Below are 24,729 nucleotides of genomic sequence, written 5' to 3' on the forward strand. Positions count from 1 at the left end.
ATAAAGAATTTGGCGTCTTTTTGAGGATTGCAAGTTTAACGTGTTACAACTAAAATCCTCTTTCTCGAAATCTCCTTTAGATTGGACTAAACTTTTGTTCTTAATTTCTCTTCTTCTAATCTTGTTAGCTTTTAGATTTTCGACTCCATTAGGTTGGTGGCTTTTCTTGTATTCTTTTCGTGTAGGCGAGTTTTGCATCTCCTTTGAATAAAATTATTATTCATAAAAAAATTAGATAGGATCATGGGCTACGCGAATGGGCCAGGCTAAGTCAAAAAGACCTTGATAAATTCGCTCTGACAAAAATGTATGGTTATGTAGTCAAAGCAACTTTGTCACTTTCGTGTACCCATCGGACAGCAACCCTTTTGGGGGTTCTTAGCGACCAATTCACTGTGTAGATTGACTGAAAGCAGATGATCATGTTTTTCACAAAATTTATTGTTACTCATGTCAGTATAATTACTTATGATATCTCGGGGTGTTGTCACCAAGAACCTTCCCCGATTGATAGAACGTCCCCACTATAAACACTTGAAAAAGTAGCTTTTAAGGTCTTATCATTTCGGTGAATCACTTGAGCCCTAATATATTTTGATTCTATTTTTTTAAGAAAGTATTGTCTAATTGTTTAAGGAGAAATGATTCATTTCTTTCCATGGCCCTTCTCCTATCTTTCTACTTTTTAAAATCACCATTAAATTTGTGTGCTTATGTAATTCTGAAAAGAAATATGAGAGAATACCCGTAGAATAACTTATAGCATATCTCATATGGGTGCATCCGCATAGTTAGTTTAAGTTGAGAGTACCGGTCATGTGAGTCAACGAATTATGATATATAGTTCCAACATTTGGGATCCATGTTTTGGTGTGAGAGCGAGAAGGTACATCTTTGTGGTAATGAAGACGTAGATATGTATTATTAGGATTTTGGTAACTTGGTATATGAATAGTGTGTGGATTTAGTTTGTGTAAGCTAAATTTACCCTTTTCAGAAGTAAATCAATAGGGGTGCTGCTGTTCAAGCGTAAAGAGATATTTCGTATGTATTTTTCATTTAGGTCATTTTTTTTCCATTCTTCAATTTTATTTAAATTGCATGTAAATACAACTCTCACCAAATACAATATCAAATGAAAAATGTTTAAATTTTATTGAGATTCTTGTTTCCAGTATGGAATTGATGTATGAACTTGCAAAAACTCTCTGAGCTTAATTTGCTTACATGTACCTGGATATTTGTTATTATAAGAAAATTACTGTATCAGGGGACTATTTTCTGATGAGGTTATTGGGAAGTTTCCCTTGAAGGAATGATGAGATCATGGTTAGTGCTCGTTCTGGTTGGTAGCTTGGAACTGAATGCCCAGCTCCCCTTATAGTGATGAATGTCAGTCCTCCATTGTACACCTCTACATATCCTCCAATCTGCCATCATCATCACATGAAAGTTTCTTAACCTAGTTTTTTATATTTGGGTAAACTATGGGGTATGAAATGAACGACCATTTATATTTACCTCGGTGCCAGAATACCAGGCATTCCAATTGGTAGTGACCGTCAAGTGTAGTTGGTTTATAGCGAATCTAGTGGAGGTTACTGGAACGAGGGCATCTGTGTCGCCACTGCAAGTTCATTTAACATAATGCTATAAGTGCTAGCTTCGCAATTGGCAAGCTGAGTTTTTTTTTTTTTTTTTGTCTTCTCTATAATCTACAGCTTAATTTGGTTCATTTATGAAGAGGAAAATCTTAGGCGGATTTTCTTTTGGGCAGGAATTCTAGAGGGATCACTTACATTACATAGCAGAGCTCATGTAAAGTTGAGTGCTTACCTGTATATCCATGTCCTAATCCCATTTGATATGAGCCGCCTTAAGGTGGGTAAAACTGACAGTGGGGTATCACCCCATGCATAACCGCTGCAGGCAGTGGAAAGCAACATTTATTTGTTATATTTATGACATATTTAGTTTAAGAAAGATGTCTTGCATTTGCAGTCTAGTGATAAGATTTAGATCATGTGCAATAAAATTGTCCTATAAAACCCTGTCCAAGGCAACATGATCGGTCTGTCTGAGCAAGTAAGATTTGGACACGTCTTATATGAACTGCACTGCAATAAGGCAATATTTTTGTTGCACTGTTGCCTGGTCTAAAAATGTGTCTAAACACAAGAGTGACGCGTACCTGCAAAAGGCCCATTTTGTAGGTTTTGCGTGAAGAGCTCTTTGCACCTCGGGAAGATTTAGATAAGCAGCGACATAGTGGTCGGAGCAGGGGTCAAAACCGTTGACCTATGGTGTAAGATAAAAATCATGGTGATATGATGCAGAATTAAGCAAAAAAAAAAAAAAAAAATCTTCAAATTGGGCTGTCAACAAACTACACAATAAATTAAATCAAAGATTATTGCGACCAAATTAATTACAAAATAGTATTAAAAGAAGAGCGTCAAAGTCAAACTCGAATGTATACTGTCCTGTATATGAAATAATGTTGCTTGTTAATTATTTCTTGTATTCTATTCTCATGAGATTTGAAATTATTTGTGTGATCGATGCATGCATGAAGACTTACAGAAGCAGTTTGGGGAGAGTTTGGTGGTGATAAACTGCATGACGGAGCATATATGTCGTTATAACTATCAATCAATCCGATCTCTGCGGTTCCCAAACGTTGTTACACATGGGTGAACTCCAACCGGAATCGAAGTCACAATTCTCGCGAATTCCTGCAATGGTTTTGTCGGAGTTCAAAGCATGTGACCAGTAATACTCATATCTGCCCCTTCTGCCTGTAATATCATCTATCCAAGGATTCCCAATCTGCAACACAAGCCTTAATTATAAGTACATACGGAAATATTGGAATATTCAGGTTATAAGAGTCAGAGGGAGTGTTAAAATACGAAGGAGAGAATACTTGACATGCAAAGAAACTCACTCAGTGCGATGCCTTTCAGGTTGATTCTTGTTTGATTTCTGTTATTCTTTGAGACAATTGTATGAGCGAGTTGAGGAACGTAATGACCAGCATAGTTTTCACCAGCTATAAAGAGTTGGCGGTTTTCATATTGAGGGAATCTCTGAAGCCAGTTTACAAGGAAAGTATAAGAGTCCTTCGCTGCGCTTTTGTCCCCGGCATTGTATTCGTATGAGTTTTTTGAATATGAAAACCCAACTCCGGCCGGGGATTCCAAGAAGATAACATTTGCCACTGCATGATGCCGGCGTTAATTAGTTTCAAATCCTATAAATGAAGGAGAAAAAACATTTGAGATGAGCTAATAATTACCATTATTCCATGCATACTTATTTCGGTGAAGTGTTTTTCCATCACTATTGACTCTGAAAGGTCCCAGTTCCTCCATGGCTCCATATCCGAGAGAAGAGCATCCCGGGCCTGTGCATTACATCCCAGTATCATTATTTTCTTAACCTAAAGACAAAATGGCAACAATGGTGGAGATTTAATTAATTATATTAATTACCTCCATTTAGCCATAAGACGAGAGGTTTGGTGGTAGAATTCTGTGGCGCTTCCACGAAGTAATAGAACAGTTTTTCTCCCAGCTATGGGGTCCACCGTAACATAGCCTGCATACCGATCAAAATCTACTCCGGCTGGCTGTCCCGGCAGGGCGCCGATCTTGTCAGCTTCCATCAACCCAGCATGGCGTCCAGTATACACCGACGCCTCATCCAATAAATTCCATAATTCCGGTTGAAAAAGATTTCGGGATCGATGTCCAAGAATGAATCAACTTGTTGAGGTTGTCGCTCTGGCTACCGTTGCAAGAGACGGGAAAAAAACCCAAATGGTGGAAAGAGAGGAGGAACAGCAATAACCTTACCAGAAACGAAAGCTTCATCTTCTCTCTTTGTTGCTGCTTGCAAAATGACTAGCTTGCGGGTGTGTGTCAGGGACAAGGGCTTTCGATGTTTTATATAGGCCAAGTGAATAACTGTGGCTTTGGATGAAAAAAACCACCGCATAAAAAAGGGACCTTCGGGCGGTTGCTGTTACAGGTGATTGGAAAAAACCACTGGAAATGTCACGGATTTCCATGACCAAAACCAGTACCACCCTTTAAAAAGGAATTGCCGGCGGTTGAAAAGGCCAGTGTTGCAGTAAAACTGAATTTAATGGAACACCTTATATTTATTTATTTTTCTTCTTTGGGCTAATTACCTGGATTGATCAGGCCTCAGGGGTTTTCGATGACCAAGTTTTACATCATGCACTTTGTTCATAAATCTCCAATAATATTGCTACAGAGCCACCTGGGTTAAACTTATTTTTTGGGAGATTTACCTTATGAGTTATGACAGTGCCTCCTTGATATATATATATATATATATATGTTACTGATTACAAACGCTTATGCTAAGAGTGTTTCTGAACTAGCTTGTCTGAGCTTGGAGGAAATGGGTCTTGTATATATATGTTACTGATTATGAACTCTTTTGCTTCTTTCATGTGACTTTTCTAACATGCCTAATTAAGTATTAAACACAATTTCTATCATAAGGTCCCACTAGTGGGTGGGTGAACTTCAAAAAAAATTAAAAAAATAAAATAAAAAAATCATAAGGTTGCATTTTGTCGTACATATCATTACCATTCTAACCCTAAACAAGCACAAGTCCACAATCAAGAACCTTAAAATTTGAAATTTAGGGCTTACTTTCATATACTAATTTAATTTTCCAAACGAAAATTAAGTGAAAAACGCAATTTGCAACATAGTAGTAGTGCAAAGTAATTTATTTACTTATTTATTTTTATCTTAAATGCAACTTAAACTCACTATGTTCTTCTCTCATAGTTGTTGCTTCTTCTTCGTGTGATTTTCAATTTAGGTCTTTAATTTTTTTTTTTCTTTTTTTCTTCTAGTTTATACCCTAGTGTGTACCTAATCACACTAGGGGATTTTCTTGAGCTATTGAACCACCGCTTTAAATGATAAAAAAATAAAAAAAATTTATGCCATGGCCACTTTTTATTTTTCTAAGCTTATGTTTTGGGACCCTGCCCATAATACTTTATGGCTCCATCCCTGGTACAAAGTGTCTAGATGTGTCTAAGCCTAAGCCTAATGACATTGGCTTTATTTATAGGCAAAAAAAGTCTTCTCTTAAAGAAATTAGGATTCATAATAGAAAAAAATAGGACTCAAATCCTAGGAGGATACCCAATCTTACCAAAAAAGGTATTAGGACTTTTAATCCTACAACGACTAGGATTCCAATAGAGGAGGCTGCACAATTTTTTTTTTTGAGACATGATAGTGTCACATCAACTAATATTTTTAGGGCACTTGCACGGCCGATTCACTATTTTCCTAAGATTAATATGTGGTGTTTGTCTTCTACATCCGTTTTGCATATGCTAGATGATGAAAAAAAATAATAATAATAAAATTAACATTTAGTATTGTATAACTCATATTTAGTTGAGTCCAAGTGTGAGTTGATTTGCATTTTCCCCATAAATGAAGTGCTCTTCTGATGGAAATGTAGGATTCTGGAGATGCAATTGGGCCGCCAATTAGGGCTTACCCTGCATCATCGTAGGATGTGGGTGGTGTTAGGAGATTTAGGACTATTTTTCATTCTAAAGCCCAACCAGAACGATTGTTTCTTTGAGTGGATTTAATTATTTTGGATACCACTTAGTTTCAGCAATCATCACGAAGGCGGGGATAGCTCAGTTGGGAGAGCGTCAGACTGAAGATCTGAAGGTCGCGTGTTCGATCCACGCTCACCGCATTATTTGTATCTCTTTTTTCTACCCTTCATATATATGCTATATTTTTATTTTTTAGAATGTTCCTTTGTCTATCATTCAAACTGGATTTAACTTTTAATTATTCGAACCCCCCCACCCCACCACTGTTTTACGGCACGATAAAGAAATTATCCTTTTATCTCATACGCGGCACTGTCAATCAAGCATTGGATCGATCTTTGTAAAAAACAAAATTCAAGAACTCATAAACTGCATCACATCGACAAAGCAAAATAAAACTGAGTTGTATAGCATTACTCATGAGAGTTGAATGTGAATGTGAATGTGGGGTTTGGATCTTCTCATCCGGGCAGACAACCAGAAAAAGAAAGTGGGGTCTGGAGAGGAGAGCTACGACCAAGGGAAAATGTTGGGAGAAGTACGTTGAGCAACAAGATACGGGACCATTTTTTTCCTTTTGAAAGCTGGCAAAACCCAACTACAACTACAAGCCGACAGCAACAGTTCTATGCACAATTGTTTTTCCCATGGTTGTGTCTTATTACCTGTCTTTACTTGGGGCAAATTTGGACTCTTCTTTCCCTGTAATCCTTGAGAAGCAAATGATTTTGGTAGATCTGATAGTCTTTCAGAAGCAACTCATCTCGATCTGGTAGATCTGTAAGAGCGGGTAGGTGATCTAAAACTTCGGTTGTTAATGAAATATTTTAATTAAACTGAGATAATTTGACGAAGTTAGACTTCAAACTCATTACGTTTAGCTATGATATTTCTGCATTATTTGAAAAAGGTTTGCTTTTTGATTGAACCATTGAGTAAGTTGTACATTGGCCTAGGGGGGAAAAGATCTACTTTCACATCAAAAAGCATTATGATTAAACTTCATTATTCAATAATGGAGATTTGTGGGTGTGTTTCACAAGTGATCCTACGGGCTACAGTGAACCCAAAACATAAACAGCCGACAAATAATTAACATCACGAACTTGGGTCCCCAAGAGTAGTACTCCAAGACACAGTGGCCGGCTTTTTTTTTTTCACCTTGGCGTGTATTAGAGAGACTTTTCAGGATGCAGTTGCTTTTCCCCTTTTATCAGGACCTCACCAAATTTCCAATGTTTCCAATTTCTATTTTGGCCTGACGCCCACATAAAGTGAGCTAGGCTCCAGAAAACCATGGGCACGCTCACCAAGCCAACTTCCAGAAAGGGGATGGGTAGAACTTTTAATGATCGGCGATGTCTACATAGCTCATTTTATCAATACTGACTCGATAGTAATCTATTTTTTTTTGGCAGCTCAACTCACTTATCAGTATTCAATATTGTTTAACACTACGGCCATGCATATTTGTTCGATTCAATAGTCGGAGTGAAACCTGTCTTTTATACCAAATGATACAAATATTCAGCATTATAGGCTTCTACTTTAGATTAGGGTTAACCAACTTTTTGAAGTTTTCCTTCATTAGATGATTTACTTGCCTTTTCCTGAGACAGTCTTCTTGTAATAAGTGCTGCAGAAACAAACGATTGTTAGCAGCTTTTCAGTGATAATAAAAAGTGGGTGGTGTTTCTTCAAGCTCTATATATATCTTGGTGTTGGGTATACATCACCTTTACCATGTTTTGATGTAAATTGCATGATCATTTGTATTGCAGGAATTTCCTACCACTTTTTTTACCATCAGACAAGAGTAGCATGTTAATTAGCATGTTGATGCTATATATCTACATCTATTTTCCTTCTTTTATCATATTATTTCACTTGTACATCACATTCATTATTTTACTTTTCACAACTATTAATGAAAGGGAATGTCAAAGTACAATTATTAGCTGCTAGTGTGATTAGAACAGAGTGATTATTATTGGAGCTAGGTTCAAAAATAATTGTGAATGTTTGCAATTTTACTTTCGGTGGCTCCGAATCTCCAATCGATACGAATCATAAGATATGATGTTTGTCAAGGCAGAACTAGATATTTAAGTGTTGAAAATGTTTTTTTTTTTAAAAAAAAAAATTAAAGGGGTAAACAATTAATTTTAAAGGGAATATTTGAATTAAAGAAAAAAAAAAAAACATGAAATTTTAAAATTCTCCTATATATACCTAGTTCTGCCCCTAATGATTGTCCAATAAGAATCTCCATATTTTCATTTTTGTTTTCTGTTTTTGTCTATTCTCAAGACATTAATAATTTAAAACACAAAATCTCCTTCAAAAAAAAAAAAAAAACACTTCCCAAAGCCATTTTCTAAATTCTGATCAGATATATAAATCTGGCTACCAATTTGTTTGTTTTTTTTTTGCTGCTTAATTAATTAGGACATTTACATCAAATTGCTGGAGCTTAGCAATCATTTATTTTATCTACTCCTAACAAGAGCATCCCAACATAGTAACATACGTGGTACAATGGAAATCAAAAAGGAAGAAAAAGGAAGGAGAAAGAAGAAAAGAAAGAGGACAAGCGTTGGTAAGCTTTAGCCTTTAGCGAACTTTAGCGAAAGAGGTTCAATTATTTTAGTGGCATGCCATCAAGTTCATAAGTCCCCACACTTGAAAAGCTTTCCCCACAATGAAAAGCTCTCATGTCTTTTATTTCTTTTTCTTTTCCTTTTTTTACTCGAACTGTAGATTTTCTCTATAAATTTGCATAAAATCTTATAACACGTGCCACTCATATGGACTATCACGTTAGTTTGTAAGACACTAATAAGTTTTTTTTTTCTTTTTCTTTAAACCTTTAATTAGATCATAAAGTTATTGATCTTAAAATACTTCAAAAGGAAATAAAAATGGTGTACTTTACAGAAGACGTGGATGAGTAGTCAGTAGATGTCTTTGTGCAAGAAGGAAGTTGTGGGGTATATTGTCCTTAAGGAATCTGGTGCGCCATGCATGGGCACCACCTTTGGCGTTGGTGACATCGAAAGTCCTATACCGATCCAAGAACAGGTTTGATCTCAGCCCCAGATGATGGGTTTCTATCTAGGGGTCAAACACTCATGCCTCATGACCCATTAATGATTCGATTAGTTTCTCCATAGATGCAATACTTCGTCAAATTTTGGGGCTGAGCATGGACCTACAATAAGACAATATTAATTTGTTTCACATTCCATAATAAATTTCTATATTTTTTTTTACGCTAATCCTATAGCTAATAATTTTTTACACAATTCGTGAACATGACATGTTTAATTAAAATGGTTGAATTATGATTTACTTATATAATCGTATATTCAATCCTACGACATTTAGGACTGACAATTTTCAACATGATCCGCAAAGTTGACATGAATCAAACACGAAATTAGCAGATTAAGATTGACGGGTTTGATTCATTTAATTAAATATGTTAAATTATGGTTAACATATTTAATATTATACTCATACGTGCATACCCCATATATGGGAGCCAGGCTTCCTTTCTCTCGGTCTCAGTCTCACTCTTTTGTGATTATTTTGGTGCAGACATATCTCTTTCTGGGTAACTCAGCAAAAGCTAAATTATATGACTTTCAACTGATTGGACTGGGAAAAGAAGAAAAGGCTAGCTTTCGCAATCAGTATAGATGTATGTTGGTAGGGACGAGTGCCTTGTTCTGTAATGAAAAGGCTGATGCATGGAGGAAGGAAGGCCATGCATCCAGAGGAAGGAAGATAACTTTTCTCCAATTCCATAACTATCATTAGGTTACCAATTAATTCACATTAATGTCACTGCGTTCTGATTAATATTGATTAAGAACTTTGTCTCTTCCAGTAATTAGTAGTCTGTGGATGAAATTAGATTTTGCATTAAGATGGGTGATTGATGATCATTGATTACTGATGATGTCCCTTTCCTTATATAATCATTATAATTTTATTATAAGTTTCTTATAAATAATTAGCACGATAATTCATTTGATATTTATCAGATTAATCATTAAATAATTAAATTTACTTGTTAAATTTTACTGCCAAATGGGACTCCTGTTTGTTTCTTCGCTGCATGATTAGTGTGCATAAGTCAATCCCAAGTGATTTATGCTACTCATACGTCCACAACTTCATCAACATTTATGCTACATCAATTTCAAATACAAAATATTCATAAAATATTTAAAACTATTTTTATATTTATGTTACGTCGACAACATTTTTCAACTAAAAAACAAAAAGTACGCTCAAAGAACATTATCATGCGAACCACAATTTGCTTAACGAATCAAACAAGTCATTATTACTTATCTACCGATCGACCTTCAATTCCCTTTTTCATTCATACATAGAAAAGTTCAACAATCTCATCAGAATTGTTGAATATAAATTTAGATAACAAAGAAAGAAGTCTTTGTCACATCATAATCTTTACGGCTAGCTTCTCATTGTAATCTTATAGAATAGTTAGATAAAAAGCTCACCATAATTGCCATCAAATTAGCTGATTTTGGTTGTCTCACTTTCACATCAAATAAGCTGTGATTAAAACACGTGTCCCTTGTGTTATGTTACAAAACACGTGTGTTAATCTCAATGAGTCCAATTTTAATCAAAATTAGACTTAAGCCAAACACAAAATATCACTTTTGTTTGACAATTATTGGCTGAATTAATAACTTAAATATCACAATTAATCTAATTTACTAATAATTAAAATACAGAGATAATCTCAAGTAGTAGGAAAGTCACTATCGATCCATCACCTCACGGGGCCGTGGGTGACACGTCCATTGTCTTCATACCCACAAATTTGCAATAAACTCATTATCAGCTCGTCACCACCCATCATGATAGCTTGCCGTTTCAACACCCATTCCATGTGTTTCACTGTTTCTGCCTGCTCCTTTTCAAAGATCATATTACATAGTAAAATATTTAAATAAATAAATAAAAAGTATATTTTATATATAATATATGCTGCATCTTGTTTTTTAATGGAAGGATATGGGACTGAGAAGTGGGGGGAAGACGAAAGCTTCAAGAGAACGCCAGACAATGCACGCGATGTGGGGTATTAAATATCCAGATTCCATGCTTAAAACCTTTAACTTTGGCCTTTAAGAAATGTTAGTTTCTTCTATGCAGTGAATGCATTAATGGCCGTTCAGAAAACACGAGCCCTTTGATTGAGCTAGAGTTTGTCAAGATGAGAAGATAGCTTGCTATTAAATCTATCCTAAGAAATGATTCACTAGTGGTTTTCTATTAAGGAAAATGCTTAACGAGCGTTTCGATCAAATTTCGCTCGGTTTTTTTTTTTTTTTTTTTTTGTTAACATGTCTGCACAAAGGAAAAAAGATTCGAACTAATAACCTTTGCTTCATAAGTCGTGGTCTCCAGCCGATTGATATACTCATGAATATAGTTCATTTTGGTCCCATTTTAACATATTGGCTAACCAAAAGCTGGATGAGAATGTTCATTTTGGTCCCATTATAAATTGGTGTGGCAGTCTATGCATCGGTGAATTTGTAAAAATCTTATAATAAATTTGTATTCTCTTTAATAACACTCAATTTTTTTTTTCGTAAGTAATATCACTCCATTCTTGATAGCATTAAGCTTTATTTATTTCCATAATCAAAAAATGTTTAGTTGGCAAACATGTGACTTGGGCAGCTTTTGCCAGCACATAATCTATATGTTAAATCCACATCATACTGTCCTTCCAAAATCGCAAGCCAAAGGCGTAACGAAACCCTTCCAGTTTTGGATTTACTGATAAATCTAGTATCTTTAGCTTAGGAGTCAACCTCATCGTACAATATAGTATAAATTATATACAGGTCCATGAAGTTTATGCTAATTCAGTCTATTAAACTGGAGAATAAACTGGAGTAGTGCTAGATAACCAAATAAATGAATTTAAAAAAAAAAAATCTAAATTAAGGTGGTAAGAGTTTTTAAATTAAAAAAAAAAATGCAATTCTTTCTTCCTTGTCTGCGATTCACGGTCTGCTACATCAGTTTAAAAATTTTTCTGAATTTATTTATTTGACTTCCTATCACTTTTCATCAGACATGCATGTGTTTAAAATACATAAAATTTATTTGCATTCTTTTTAAAAAAATATATGTAAATATAAATTTACAGAAAAAACTTTATTATTATTTTAATTTACTTCCTACTTCCTAGTACATCCCAAAGCTAAAGATATAAAGGGGAGGAGGGTGGTGTTGAGGATTGAAAAGAGAAGGCGCACGTTGATTCATGATGATGACGCGGCAATAGTGCGTGAGCGTTGAGTTGGGTACGGCACTCCATTGCGCTTAGCTGCACACACTTGCTGCACTTGCCCTTTTGCCAAAGCCAACCAATTTACCTTTCACGGAGCCACCTGACACGCGCGTTCTCTCTCTCTCTCTCTCTCTCTCCCCTGTTGTTCTTGAAATAACGAAGCGGTGGAAGATATATAGAGCCATAGACCCAGTTCGTCCCACCCCATATGTAGACGTACACACGGACAATTCCCACTGTTTCCCACGTTCCAAGGCCGTCTAGCTTGAAAGCTTGGCCATTTGTTATCCGGGTATTCTTCGCAGTAATCGAGGAATGCAGGGATCGGGGTGATCGGCGTGCCATTTAGTACTACTTCTTTGAATGGCATTGAAGTTTCTTGGTTTTGTGATGGGAATGGATTCTTTGGTAAAGTTCTGAACGCCATATTGAAGCAATTCAAGACGTGGGTATACCGTATCTCTCTCATTAATGTTGTTGTTTATGATATTATAGTTTAAAGGTGTTGAATTGGGTTTGGTGATTGGCCTGCAGATTTGACAGAATTTGATGATGAATACTAAAGTCAGGACTACGTTTCAGTCAATGAAAGCTCCTATGAAGCATGAAAAAGTAATCAGACTAAACATCCTTAATTGTTCATAGTCTGAACACTCTCAACTGTGAACTGGCTACCTTTGGTGTTCTTAAATTTTATATTTTATTGGGTGTTTTTTGAAAAACGGTTTCCACTGTAGAACATATATAGTGGTAACTGTTCTCACCTGATAATATGGCTTCGGTTTTAATGAGGAGCCTCTTGTCTCTTGAAACTCAAAGCTCCCAGAAATTTCGCAAAAAGTAGAAATCTTGTATGAGAATCCGAGAAGGGTGTTTCTTAAAGTAATTCTGGTCTTTCTTTATCATAATTGTACAATTGGGCTATTGAATCCCCTTCCCTCACAGCATTTGCCATTTGCCAATGAAAATAGACTTTTTCCTTGTTTGTGAGACTCCTATTTATCCACCAGGAGACAAAAAAGTTGGCTTCTTTGATCGGGGTCCTAGATTTATATGATTTCTACATACGCTCTCTTTGTTTTCTTTTTATAATTGCTTTATGCATACAATTCGCTCTGCCTGTTGCATTCTTTTCCCGTGGAAGCTGATTCTTGCATATGTTTTCTAAAAGGAGAAGCCGGATATGCAGGGGAGCAAGGTAAATGATGCTGCAAAAACGACCACGAGTCAACGAGCGTCCGGAAAAGAAAGAAAAATTGCTTTGCAGCAAGATGTATGCAATTTCTCATAGACCCACTTTTTTGTTTTTTGTGTTTGTTTGTTTGGATTTCATTTCTTTTTCTCTGTTGTTGATAATTCTGTTTGACATTTTGACTTGCAGGTTGAAAAGCTCAAGAAGAAGCTTAGGCTCGAAGAGAATGTTCACAGAGCTTTGGAGAGGGCTTTCACCAGACCTTTGGGAGCTCTACCTCGTCTTCCCCCCTATCTCCCTCGTCATGTTAGTAATTCATTACCTTTGGACACCCTATTTCATTTCTATTTTATTTGACACGGATTTCCGTCTTTATCTTCATTAACAAAGAGTTCAATGCAAGTGAACTAGTTCACTCTAAGCTTATAGCAATCATATTTCAAGAAATTAGTGAGAAAGATGAATGAACTGAATCCATAGATTTGAAGGTAGAGAACAGAGAAAGCAATACAATTTTTACATGATATTCAATGGTTTGCCCAAGCATTTTTCATATATTTCAAGAAGAAATTCTATTCTTTGATGTCGGATTTTGACTTTTCTAGACACTGGAGCTTCTTGCCGAGGTGGCTGTTTTGGAAGAGGAAGTGGTTCGGCTTGAAGAACAAGTTGTGCATTTTAGACAGGACCTGTATCAGGAAGCTGTCTACATTTCATCCTCGAAAAGAAGCATAGAGAATTCAGCTGATTCACATGCCCTATACCCGGTTAAGAATCACAAACCAGAGAGATGCAAGTTTTCTGCTCAAAATGAGGGCGACTCTACAGTTTCCACAATGGGGCATAGAGCAACTCTTTCTTGTAAGTTTTCGGATCAAATCAATCTAAAAAAGCTACATTCATCAAGTACATTCATCGTGTCTGGAAATGGGTTTTGAAACCTTGTCCTCTTCTTTCATTCCCAGATGATGAGCGAGGAAAAGAGGACCAATCATGTACTAATTTGAAAAAGAACCAAAAACGATCCCCAATCCACAAACCCCATACAATTAAAACTCCAGTTAAGAGACCTCTCATAAGCCATAGATCAGCAGAGAAGCGTTTAGATCCTCAGAACTTACAGGTACCTTCTAATATGACTAATTTCACTTTCTTTTTTCTGAATATGAGTAGTCGATTATATTCAATTAAATGAATATGAGTTTTCAAATGTCCAGGTAGTGTGCAAAGTAAAAGATCAAGCAAGGCCAGAAGCAACAACTCCTGATGAAAGACTATCAGGAGATGACGATCCAAACAGAATTTCTGAAAGTATTTTGAAGTGCTTATCAAGCATTCTCCTCAGAATGAGTTCGATGAAGAATCGAAATAGTGCAGAAATTTTACCCTCCTTCTCAACATTAGTAACTCCGAAAAGCGGTGAAGAAACAAATTATTGGGACCCTTATGGTATTTGTTCAGAATTTGGAAGGAGAGATATTGGTCCATATAAGAAATTATGTCAAGTTGAAGCTGGCTCAATCAATCCAAACCGACCAGCAACTTCTTTGTTTCTAGTTCGTAAATTAAAGTAAGTTCTCTGTTTTAGAAAATCGGGATAGTTTCTTACTGTATTCATGGTATATATACATATTTACTAGAACTCATATAAATTTATTTGACTTCTCAGACTCCTCCTTGGGAAACTTGCCTCTGTGGACTTACAGAGCCTCACCCATCAGGAGAAGCTTGCGTTCTGGATTAACATTTACAATTCCTGCATGATGAATGTATGTGAAACCTTTCCATCGACATGAGTTTCAATATTTCAACTGTTATGTTGAGAGTATAGATCAAGGTTCAAATGAAATTTATTACCTGATTTTGTTTTCTGTTTTGCTTAAATTAGAGATAGTTTATGTTCTATACTTGCAACTTTTATGAACCCTTGTTAACTGCAAAGGAAATAACCACTCACTATACTATACTGCTTCAGGCATTCCTAGAACAAGGCATACCGGAGAGTCCTGAGATGGTTGTTGCTTTGATGCAGAAGGTATACAATCCAGGAACTCCTCTTGAGTCGAACAGTATTTACATTCAAAGCTTGAAGGCCTCTATTCAAAATTTTATTTAGCTTCTAACATTACATAGATAGAGGCAACTATTCATGCACTTCCATTTTTTATTACTCAGGCAACAATAAATGTGGGGGGGCACTTGCTAAATGCAATAACTATAGAACATTTCATTCTGAGATTGCCTTACCACTCAAAATATGTGAGTAATGTCCATTGCATGTTTTTCCACAAAACTTATCCAGCTTGAAGATAAAAGTTCTTTCATCAAATTTCTAACTTTTAGTCCCTCCAGACATTTGCAAAGGGTGCAAAAAATGATGAGAAGACAGCGAGAAGCATATTTGGCTTAGAGTTTTCTGAACCGTTGGTGACATTTGCACTATCTTGTGGAAGCTGGTCCTCCCCTGCTGTAAGTTTGTTTGTTCGTAGAGTAGTTAGCTTTTCTTCAATTATCATCAATCGTATAAGTCCCACATCCATCATGAGAGAATTAATGAAGCTCTTCAGTGGTCCCAAGTCCAATGCAACGTTATATTTAGTTGCACAGCTTTTCTGGACAGCTTAAAGTGCTGCAAATTTTAATTTTCCTTAATATAAATACAAATGAGAATTAATAACTAACTCAAGACTCTCTAAGCGCCAACGGTTACTATTTGCTTAGAGGTTCGGTGCAGCAATGCCATCACTGATCTATGAACTCTTCCATATGAAGGTGAGAGTGTACACAGCATCTCAGGTTGAGAACGAACTGGAAGTGGCTAAAAGAGAGTACTTGCAGGCAGCAGTTGGAATTTCAACTACCAAGTTTGCTATCCCAAAACTGCTGGATTGGTATTTACCTGACTTTGCAAAGGACTTGGACTCATTGCTTGATTGGATCTGCCTTCAGTTACCAAGTGAACTGGCAAAAGAAGCAATTAAGTGCCTTGAGAGAGGCAAAAAGGAACCTCTTTCACAGTTTCTCCTAGTTATGCCATATGAGTTTAGTTTTAGGTACCTTTTATACTCTTAAAACTTTTTCTTCAATTAGTTTTTGTCACTTGGGTTACAATTTTTTTGTACACAGTTATAGAATGCATAAGAAAGCTAGATGTATATGGCCACCTTGTAAGTAGTTATGAGATAATGTTCTCTTCCACTGAGGGGGTTTCTGTGTTCTGCTTGTAATTTTGGTTTGTGAAGAGTTAGTTCAAACTTTTTGACACTTCCTGTCTGTGTGAAGTCTAGTTATGTGGGGCCAATTTCCTCCCAACAATGAAAACCACAACAAAAAACTATGTAAAACTTGGCCATTACTCACCAAACAGAAGAAGTTCTATTCATGCATATCAACTAAAATTGCATGAAAAAAAAAAGACCAGTTTTTTACAACAATATATATATATTTTTTGGCTTGAGTTTTTATATATTTACCACAAACTAGGCATCACAAAAGCTCTTAAATTATAAATTTCTGCAACAAACACTATAATTTGAAATTAATTTGCAGTATTTTGTATCGATAAATTTAGTGTCAAAATGGACAGAGTAGTGATCAGATGATAAGTGAACTTCAATCCATGTGGTTGATCAACACAACCTTGTTTGAGGTTTTGACAAATACTCTTTGGGGATTTAGAAAGTGACTAAACACTTAGAGGATTTAAAACAAAAAAAAATCACATTGATTGAAAGGTTGGCGAAATATATTAATATCCCACATCAGCACCAATTATGTTGTGACATGTGTCACTTACAGTAAAAAAAAATTGATATATATATTAAAAAATTAAATATAAAATATATATAAAACCAAGGGAGGACCACCTTGGGCCAAATGGGTCCCCAGAATTTAGGTTGAATAGCTGTACTTTCTTTCTTCTTCTTTTTTTTGGTTTTATAAACGGCATATAAATTAAGATAGTATATCTCTACACAGAAGAAGCAGATACAACAAAATAGGAAGTGTGATTGAAAAGTTATTTAATTCCAGGTTTTACATCATAGCCAAGTTAGGTGAGACTATTTCTTCTGACCTCCTTAGATAGTATGCATTCTGATTACTTTCTACAAAATCGAAACATGTCCAACTACACTAACAACTGAAACACAGCGAATAATAGAAGCATCATTAAAGAACATTAAGTGTCAACAGTGACAGACCATTACTCTGTCTGGCATATCGATGGACATTAGTGCATTCCTTGTATAAATAACAAGGGAAAAGAGGATAAGACTTGCACATAAAGTTATAAACTCCAACGTTCAAGACAGCCATTGATGCTGAAATTCCCTACTCATTCTGCATGTTCTGACGATTGCCCTGTAGCTGTGGTCCTAAGATACCGGGGAAAGCCATTTGAATCAATGCTCAGCAGAGTTTGGTGCCATTTTTAGGTGAGTAATGCTAGGGCCGGCTCAATGTTTTATGGGCCTTAGGTGAACCTTTTAAATGGGCTTTTTTTTTTAATAGTTATATATTAACTAAATAATATTAATTTTAATATTATTATTATTATATTTAGAGTTCTAATTGTTATTAATCCTTACAAAAATAAACACAACAATAAAAAATTCTTTTTTTTTTTTGATGAATCAATTCAAGGACTGCGCCAAATCTTTGCTAAGCACATGTTCCAAAAGTGAAACACACAAAAGCAAACTAAAAAAAAAAAACCACCAAAAATATTATCAAGAACCCATACAAAATTATCAAAAAAATATATATATATCCATACCGTGGCAGTAACTTCCTCACTTTATTCTTTGATACACCACTATTTCAAACAAAACCCATCAAAAAATTTGTCAAAAACCAATACAAAACTCACTAGAAAAATCAAGTACATAAATAAACATTACAAAAAAAAAATCAATTTTTATTTTATTTTATTTTTTATGAATCCTTACCTTTTTGATACACTTATTTCAAACAAAACCTACTAAAAAAATTGACAAAAACCCATACAAAACCCACAAGAAAAATCAAGCACACAAATAAACATTACAAAAAAAAAAAAAAAAAAAAAAAAAATCAATTTTTATTTTTTATTTTTTATGAATCCTTACTTCATTGATACACCTGTTTCTCTCTTTCGCCCAGCCTCTCTCTCTCTTCATCTCTCTCCATCACATTCTATTTTGAGTGAAACTAAAGAAAGAGAAAAAAGAAGATAAGAGGCGAGGTTATCAACAGTGGAGAAGAAAAGAGAGAAAGCAAAATAAATAAAAGAAAGTGGGTGGTTAGGTAGGGTTAAAATGATATTTCAATATCAAATAATTTCGGATGCATAGGTAGATAGGTTCTTTTCAAGTATAAGGATATTTGTTTTTCTGGGTTAATTGATCTTATTTTACCATGGGCTTATTATATTTGGGCCTTATTAAATTGAGACATTTTTTAAATTACTTATTTATCATGATTAGAGGTCTTAAGTTTTTATTGAAAAAAAAAATTATTAAAAATATTTTTTGGGCAATTTTTTTTTTTTTTTTTTGGGCCTTATTAATCCGGAGGCCCTAGGCAAGCGCCTCACTCGCCTAGTGGTCTAGCCAGCCCTGTAATGCTGCTTTCGTGTTTATCTATTACACTCATTTTATATTGGCTAACATGACATGCTGAAATGTTTTAAGTAGGGCTTTTTTGTTTTTTAAGTGGATTATAGGAAATGCTATTTAAAATATTTTACGTCAATCGATTTGAATTAACAATCCACATGATAAATAACATCCTATAAAAAGGAAAATTACGATTTATTGGTACCAATGCTACCATATTGGACAATAAGTACACACTACACACACATTTTATCATCTCTCACGTTTTGCTAATAACCTTTACGGGCACCGACAGACTTCTAGTAACCATTTTCTCTATTTTGTAGGGGCCTCATCGCCACTTCGGCCATCCAAAAGTATGCTTAAGCAAGAAAAAAAAAATTCTACCATAATTTAGAGAGAAAAAAAAAAACTTTATTCCCATACATTAACACATTACATGTACTTTTGTACTGTTTCAAGTGAATTAGTAAAGTTCTGGTGGGTAATTTGTAATCTAAACTTTGTCCTTGGTGGAGTCCTTGCTTTGGCGGTGTATGAAATGGGGCTATCTAGCTACCAGCCCTAGTGCCCTACAAGAGTAACGAACAAAGCGCTCTCCAGGTAGGAGGGTCCAGTTACGAGGCCTATATATGGGTGTCCTCTATCCAAAAACTTGCGTTACAGATATTTTTAATCTGTACAAAATGTAGATGATCAAATGAAAAGTTGTTAAGAGTTAGTTGCATTTGGATAGAAGTAGTTGAATGAGACTGATTTGGGTCAGAGTAGTTTTCTTAGATTCAGTTTATTATATTCATATCCGTCCAAAATGCATGTGATTATTGATTTGGGGATAAAGTTTTCCTTCAAAAATTTATTAAATTCTTGTCCAAAATGCAAGAAAATTTTGTTTTTGATTTAGGGATCGGGAGTTGGATGGTAGGAGACGAGTTGAGCCATTGATAGAGATTCCATCAATTTTGCTGTGAGGATGGGTAGTAATTCGAACAGCAAATGTAAAAGAGTTAATATGAAGCTCATATGACCAATTTTAAACTGTCTACTCAAATAGGTCTCATAAAAAACTCTCATAAGCCGGCCTTGTCTATGTCTAGTAGTGCGGCTAATGGCTATTGAACCTGGTTATCTTCAAGCTCTTGGGCAAGGACGTGACCAAAAATTTACATACATAAGATTTTTCCATGAATCACAGAGATTGTGTCGTCATTCAGACTTAGTGGGCCTAGTGGCCCAATCCCTCAAACCATTGGGAGCTTTAAATTGGAACCCTATTGTACCCTTACCGAGGATAAGCATGTCAATTACCAAACAAATAAATTATTTGAGAACCAAGCCATCATCTTTGGTCTTATGTGATAAAACAAATAAATAAATAAAATGCTAATCTGAATTTTGCTGGTCATCATTCAGCCAGAATATCATTAACAATGTCTATTCTTATCCGAACAAGTATGTGGGTAAAGACTAGACCGGTTGTTTTGCAAGCGCCATGTCCTAAAAATTATTCAAGAAAAAATAATTTAGTAAACAATGATGGTAACAATTTTAGTTGTGATAATAGCGACCACGATGATGAAGATGAAGATGAAGATGTGAACATGCCATATATTTAATTTAAGAGTTAATAACTTTTTTGGTACTTGAGTTTTAATATTTTTATTTTTTTTCTTAGGTTTTAAAAAAGAGAAATTTAGTACCTCAGATTTTGAAAAATACCAAATCATCATCTCCAGTTTGAAAAATTCTATGGGGGTAGCCGAAACACCCCGTGGGAGTGGCAATTTGACCTCTCAACCACCCCCAAGGCTGGTCTGGGGGTGTCAGACCCTTTTTGGCCCTTGGGGGTGTCAGACCGACCTTGGGGTGGCCTTAAGGTCAAACTGGGGATGACCTTTAAAATTTGAGGTATTAGTTTTGTCATGTTTTGAAACCTACAAGAGAAAATTAAAAAACATCAAAACTCATGTACTAAAAAAGTTATTAACCATTGAAGGTAAATTATAGAAATCGGGTTCGAACTTAAAACTGCTGTAAAAATCTGATCTAATATATAAAATATTTAATTTAAATAAAAAGTAAATTATAAAAATAGAGTTAAAAGTTAGATATGTTAATCTGATACTATATTAAATGACGGAGATTTGGGTGCTTTCCAAAAATCAAAGAAAGAGACGCAAGCTGTCATGCAACTTGAGTTTTGTTTGCTAATCTGTCGGACTCCGATCGAGTACATTTTGTGACCAAAATAGCCTCATATAGCTCCCCCAACGAAACGTAGCCTTGAACTGTTGACAAATCAACTTGCATCGTGCTTAAACGGAAGTCTTAAAATCTAGAAGTAGGGAATAAGTCAATCGTGATTTTAAGCACATGGCTCTTGCGTGGAGGCAACTACAAAATTGTTTAGTCGGGGATTAATGTTAAGATATTACTCTATTGTAATTAACGATAATTATAAATTATTTTCATTAATCATTATTAATCTAATAATATGAGGTGTTCAAAATGATGAGAATCGTACATGCTTTGTCAACAAAAAATGTATGTATTTTTTTTTTTTTAAATAATTATATTATTATCAATACTTCCTCAAAAAATCAGAGCGGATTGTTATGACAAAATCCCATCACAACTACAAAGAGGAATTTCTTCCATGACGACTTAACGACAACCTTAGTTAACCCATGTGCCGCTGTGTTTGCAACTCTACTAATATGATTAACATGCCAACTAGAAAAAGATGCAATAATCATCCAAATATCCTCTACTAGTTGTTCGAATAAGCTTCAGTTTTGACCTGTAGAATTCATAGCTTGAACCACCTGGAACGCTTTACCTTCCAGAATAATATTCAAAATGCCTATTTCTTTGCCGAAGCTTCAGCTGCAACCGTTCTAAACTACCCATTTTTGATAAGCTTCTAGCTGTAACCACAAAACCCTCACGATATCCCATCACAATTCATATGTCCATCCTCCCATTTATAGCATCAATTGCCACATCTCAATTTACCTTATAGATTTGCTTTGGAGGGGCTTTCAATATTTAAAAATGCAGTATTTTAAACATACGTTAGTTTAATAAATTGAATTACAGAAAATTTCTTTAATTCAATTTAAAGAAAAAATTTGTTTATTTAATTGAATTGTAGAATTAACAAGCATCTGACAAAATAATCTTCTTGATCACTTAGTTTCTTAATCACCGTGCTCCAACTTTTTTTTTTTATTATTAAAGTATTATTTATGTGATTAAATTTATTTATTTTTCTAAAAATTTAAATTAAAAAAAAAAAATTAATCGCTTAATTAATATTTTAATAATATTTAATCTACTAAAGACAATGGATCTGAAGAGAGAAAAAGTCAGTAAGCTACAGGTGACCATCACGTTTCCCACGTCTTTCATAACCATCACATTCTAGAAATACTGCCATGTTTCTCTTGTGCTAGCTCAAATTCGCTTTGCTATGCCCTATGCTCCTAAACTAAAAACTATTATTTTGGTGAAAAATGGTTTTGTTGAGTTAGTTTAAAAATCCGTTTGATATGCATTTTGTAAGTATCTACATTTTCAAATTGTAGGTAAAAGGGTACGTTTTAAAAAACGCATGATTTTAAAAATTGAAACCAAAACACTTAACTATAATTTGAAGCTAAGCTATGGAGCTATCTATTAATTTATTTGAAGCTAAGCTATGAAGCTATCTATTAATTTATAAATTAACTTTAGAGTTAGCTACGAAGAAGGCACCCTTTCACCTCTATATAAAGAGGACAAACCCTCTCTCAGTTCTCATTAATTATTCTTAACCATACTTTCCAATGATTGATGAATGAAAAACCCTTTTTGACAAACAAAACTTGCATGAAAGAGAACTAACATAATATTTGTAATTATTCAAATAAGGTGAAAGTGACACAATTTTCATTTACATACTACAGAAAATTTTTTGTTTACATACCACATAATTATTCATTTACATACCATATAATATTTACATACTACACAAAATATCTTAGTACCCCTCACACAATTCTCAATCAATTCTTTTCAATAGCTCATTGATGGATACCCTTCTTTGACAAACAAAATTGGCATGAAGAGAGGTGATGAGTGGGGTTATCAGCACTGTTTATGGATAATATTCCTGTTTATCTCTCTTTCAAACAAATTTCGTTTGCCAAGAAAATCTAAATTCCAATTGTGGTGGCCAAGGAAAGGTGGTGATGACATGCATAACGACACAACCCTCTAACAATATTTGTATAATTGTCAAACATAATTAATTATAAATCCTTCATAATTCCGGATCTACCTTCTACTTCATTGAAAACTTGTACGTTAGTGGGACCCCATAACCATTCTCATCACCAACATTATTTTTTTGGAGGGTAGTGCCAACAAAATTAGGGATGCCCCTATGGCCATGTGAGATAAGAATCAAAAAAGGTTGTCAATATATCACAAAAACCCAAAAAGGGACACCTAATTGCAAAAAGTATGAAAAGGCGGCTGTCTATTGATATTAAATAAGAGGGTATATGAGTCAAACGGTCAATAATCTCTGCCCCTTCCCCCCTCCTTCCTACCGGCCTAAATGAGCCTTTAAATACGCAGCTGCGAGACCCTCTTCAGTTTCAAAGCCGAACTCTCCCAAGGAGAAAGGGGAAAAAAAAAAAAAAAAAAACAGAGATGGAGGTGGTGATACCAGGGTCTACCATGGATTTCGACTTCAACAGTTCACGATCTTCTTCACCATTCTTGAGCACCCCAACATCGCCTAAACGTTTCGGTGAACGCTTCTTCAGTGCTCCCACGAGTCCTACACGTGTCTCCGAGTTCTACCGAGACTTCGACGAGTACTTGGTGATGAATGATCGCTATGAAAGAGAAGAGAGGGAAGAGAAAAGGGGGCCAGGTACACCCAAATCACCCAAGGGGAGGGCCACCAGGGTGGAGGATGATTTCGCGTTTGATGTTGGTGAGGATCAATTACAGAGGGATTCACTCTCAGCTGAAGAACTCTTTGATGGTGGCAAAATCCGTCGAAAACTGGATGCATACACAACCCCGAACAGCCCGCTTTTGTCTCCCAAATCAGCATCATCACGAGCGAAGAAGACAATTCTGGGTGCTCTTTCGCCTAGAAGAAACAAAGAGGAAGAGAAAACAGAGCAACAAAGAGGAAGAGAAAGAAACCCAGCCCTGTCATCTTCAAATTCAGGCCGCAGAGCCACAAGGTCACTCTCTCCTTACAGGGCTTTCGAGTCTGTATGGGAGGAAGAAGAAGAAGAAGAAAACACGCAGCAGAGCAGCAGACAGACGCCTGTGAATTCAAAGGCTACATTTTCATCTACTACTTCGTCTTTGTCGTCCTCTTCAAAGACTTCTAAGAAATGGAGTCTCAAGGACTTTTTGTTGTTCCGGAGCGCATCAGAAGGGCGAGCAACAGACAGAGATCCTTTCCAGAAGTACTCACCTTTGTACAAGAAAGAAGACAAGAACTGGAGCTTCCGATCCACCGAAAGCTCTCATTCGGTGAGAACAAGCTCGAGAAAGGGGCCAGTTTCGGCTCACGAGTTGCATTACACCAAGAACAAAGCGGTGTCAGAGGACTTGAAGAAGAAAACGTTCTTGCCATACAAACAGGGGATTCTGGGAAGACTGGCCTTCAATCCGGCCGTCCATGCACTGGCTAATGGCTTTGGGTCACTTGGTGGACGTTCATGAATCTAGACAGATTCTTGGGAAAATTCTCTATTTTTTTGTTGTAAAAACAGTTATTTGTTCCAACGAAGTACAGAACCTCGTGTATGAAAGCAAGAAGTTTGTGGTTCATATTAATTCAAGTGTGCAGAGAAAAAACATAGTGGATTCATGAAAATGTCAAGCTTACAAATGTTCTGTTTCATTACATCTTTAAGAGCATGATTGGATTGTCATTCCA

At 35.5% G+C, this 24,729-nt stretch overlaps 3 protein-coding genes and 1 non-coding gene across 6 annotated transcripts; 3 read left to right on the plus strand and 1 right to left on the minus strand.

Moving 5' to 3' along the window:
* Positions 1–1,274: 1,274 nt before the first annotated feature.
* Positions 1,275–12,414, minus strand: LOC132183922 (serine carboxypeptidase 1-like). The gene is given in 11 exon segments (XM_059597393.1): positions 1,275–1,430; positions 1,522–1,627; positions 1,837–1,923; positions 2,186–2,298; positions 2,582–2,670; positions 2,673–2,842; positions 2,944–3,220; positions 3,299–3,406; positions 3,495–3,567; positions 3,569–3,700; positions 12,208–12,414. Coding segments are annotated over 11 exon segments (1,518 nt in total).
* On the plus strand, positions 5,703–5,775 carry TRNAF-GAA (transfer RNA phenylalanine (anticodon GAA)). The gene has a single exon. It is a non-coding gene; the product is annotated as a tRNA-Phe (tRNA).
* LOC132184185 (uncharacterized) lies at positions 11,954–16,443 on the plus strand. Of its 3 annotated transcripts, none has more exons than XM_059597715.1 (12): positions 11,954–12,432; positions 12,522–12,599; positions 13,159–13,260; positions 13,369–13,485; positions 13,785–14,040; positions 14,145–14,302; positions 14,397–14,749; positions 14,849–14,948; positions 15,155–15,214; positions 15,355–15,438; positions 15,532–15,648; positions 15,952–16,443. In XM_059597715.1, the coding sequence occupies exons 2-12, from the start codon at positions 12,537–12,539 to the stop codon at positions 16,249–16,251; spliced, it is 1,710 nt and encodes a 569-aa protein (XP_059453698.1). In that variant the 5' UTR covers positions 11,954–12,432; positions 12,522–12,536; the 3' UTR covers positions 16,252–16,443. The 3 variants fall into 3 exon arrangements, with proteins under 3 accessions (XP_059453698.1, XP_059453700.1, XP_059453701.1); XM_059597717.1 differs by having other exon boundaries at positions 13,162–13,260; XM_059597718.1 differs by lacking the exons at positions 15,155–15,214; positions 15,355–15,438.
* Positions 16,444–23,474: 7,031 nt separating this feature from the next.
* On the plus strand, positions 23,475–24,512 carry LOC132183923 (uncharacterized). Its single transcript, XM_059597394.1, has one exon. It carries the CDS (start codon positions 23,475–23,477, stop codon positions 24,510–24,512), a length of 1,038 nt encoding a protein of 345 aa, XP_059453377.1.
* Positions 24,513–24,729: the final 217 nt, after the last annotated feature.

This window comes from Corylus avellana, chromosome ca6, assembly GCF_901000735.1.
Source record: "Corylus avellana chromosome ca6, CavTom2PMs-1.0".
Taxonomy (NCBI): Eukaryota; Viridiplantae; Streptophyta; class Magnoliopsida; order Fagales; family Betulaceae; genus Corylus; species Corylus avellana.

Excerpts from the sequence above, each read along its gene's own strand:
- LOC132184185 (XM_059597715.1), top strand. The coding sequence starts at position 12,537 with ATGATGAATACTAAAGTCAGGACTACGTTTCAGTCAATGAAAGCTCCT. Across the intron at positions 12,600-13,158 it reads CTCCTATGAAGCATGAAAAA|GAGAAGCCGGATATGCAGGG; the intron begins GTAATCAGACTA and ends GTTTTCTAAAAG. Across the intron at positions 13,261-13,368 it reads AAATTGCTTTGCAGCAAGAT|GTTGAAAAGCTCAAGAAGAA; the intron begins GTATGCAATTTC and ends TTTGACTTGCAG.
- LOC132183923 (XM_059597394.1), top strand. The coding sequence starts at position 23,475 with ATGGAGGTGGTGATACCAGGGTCTACCATGGATTTCGACTTCAACAGT.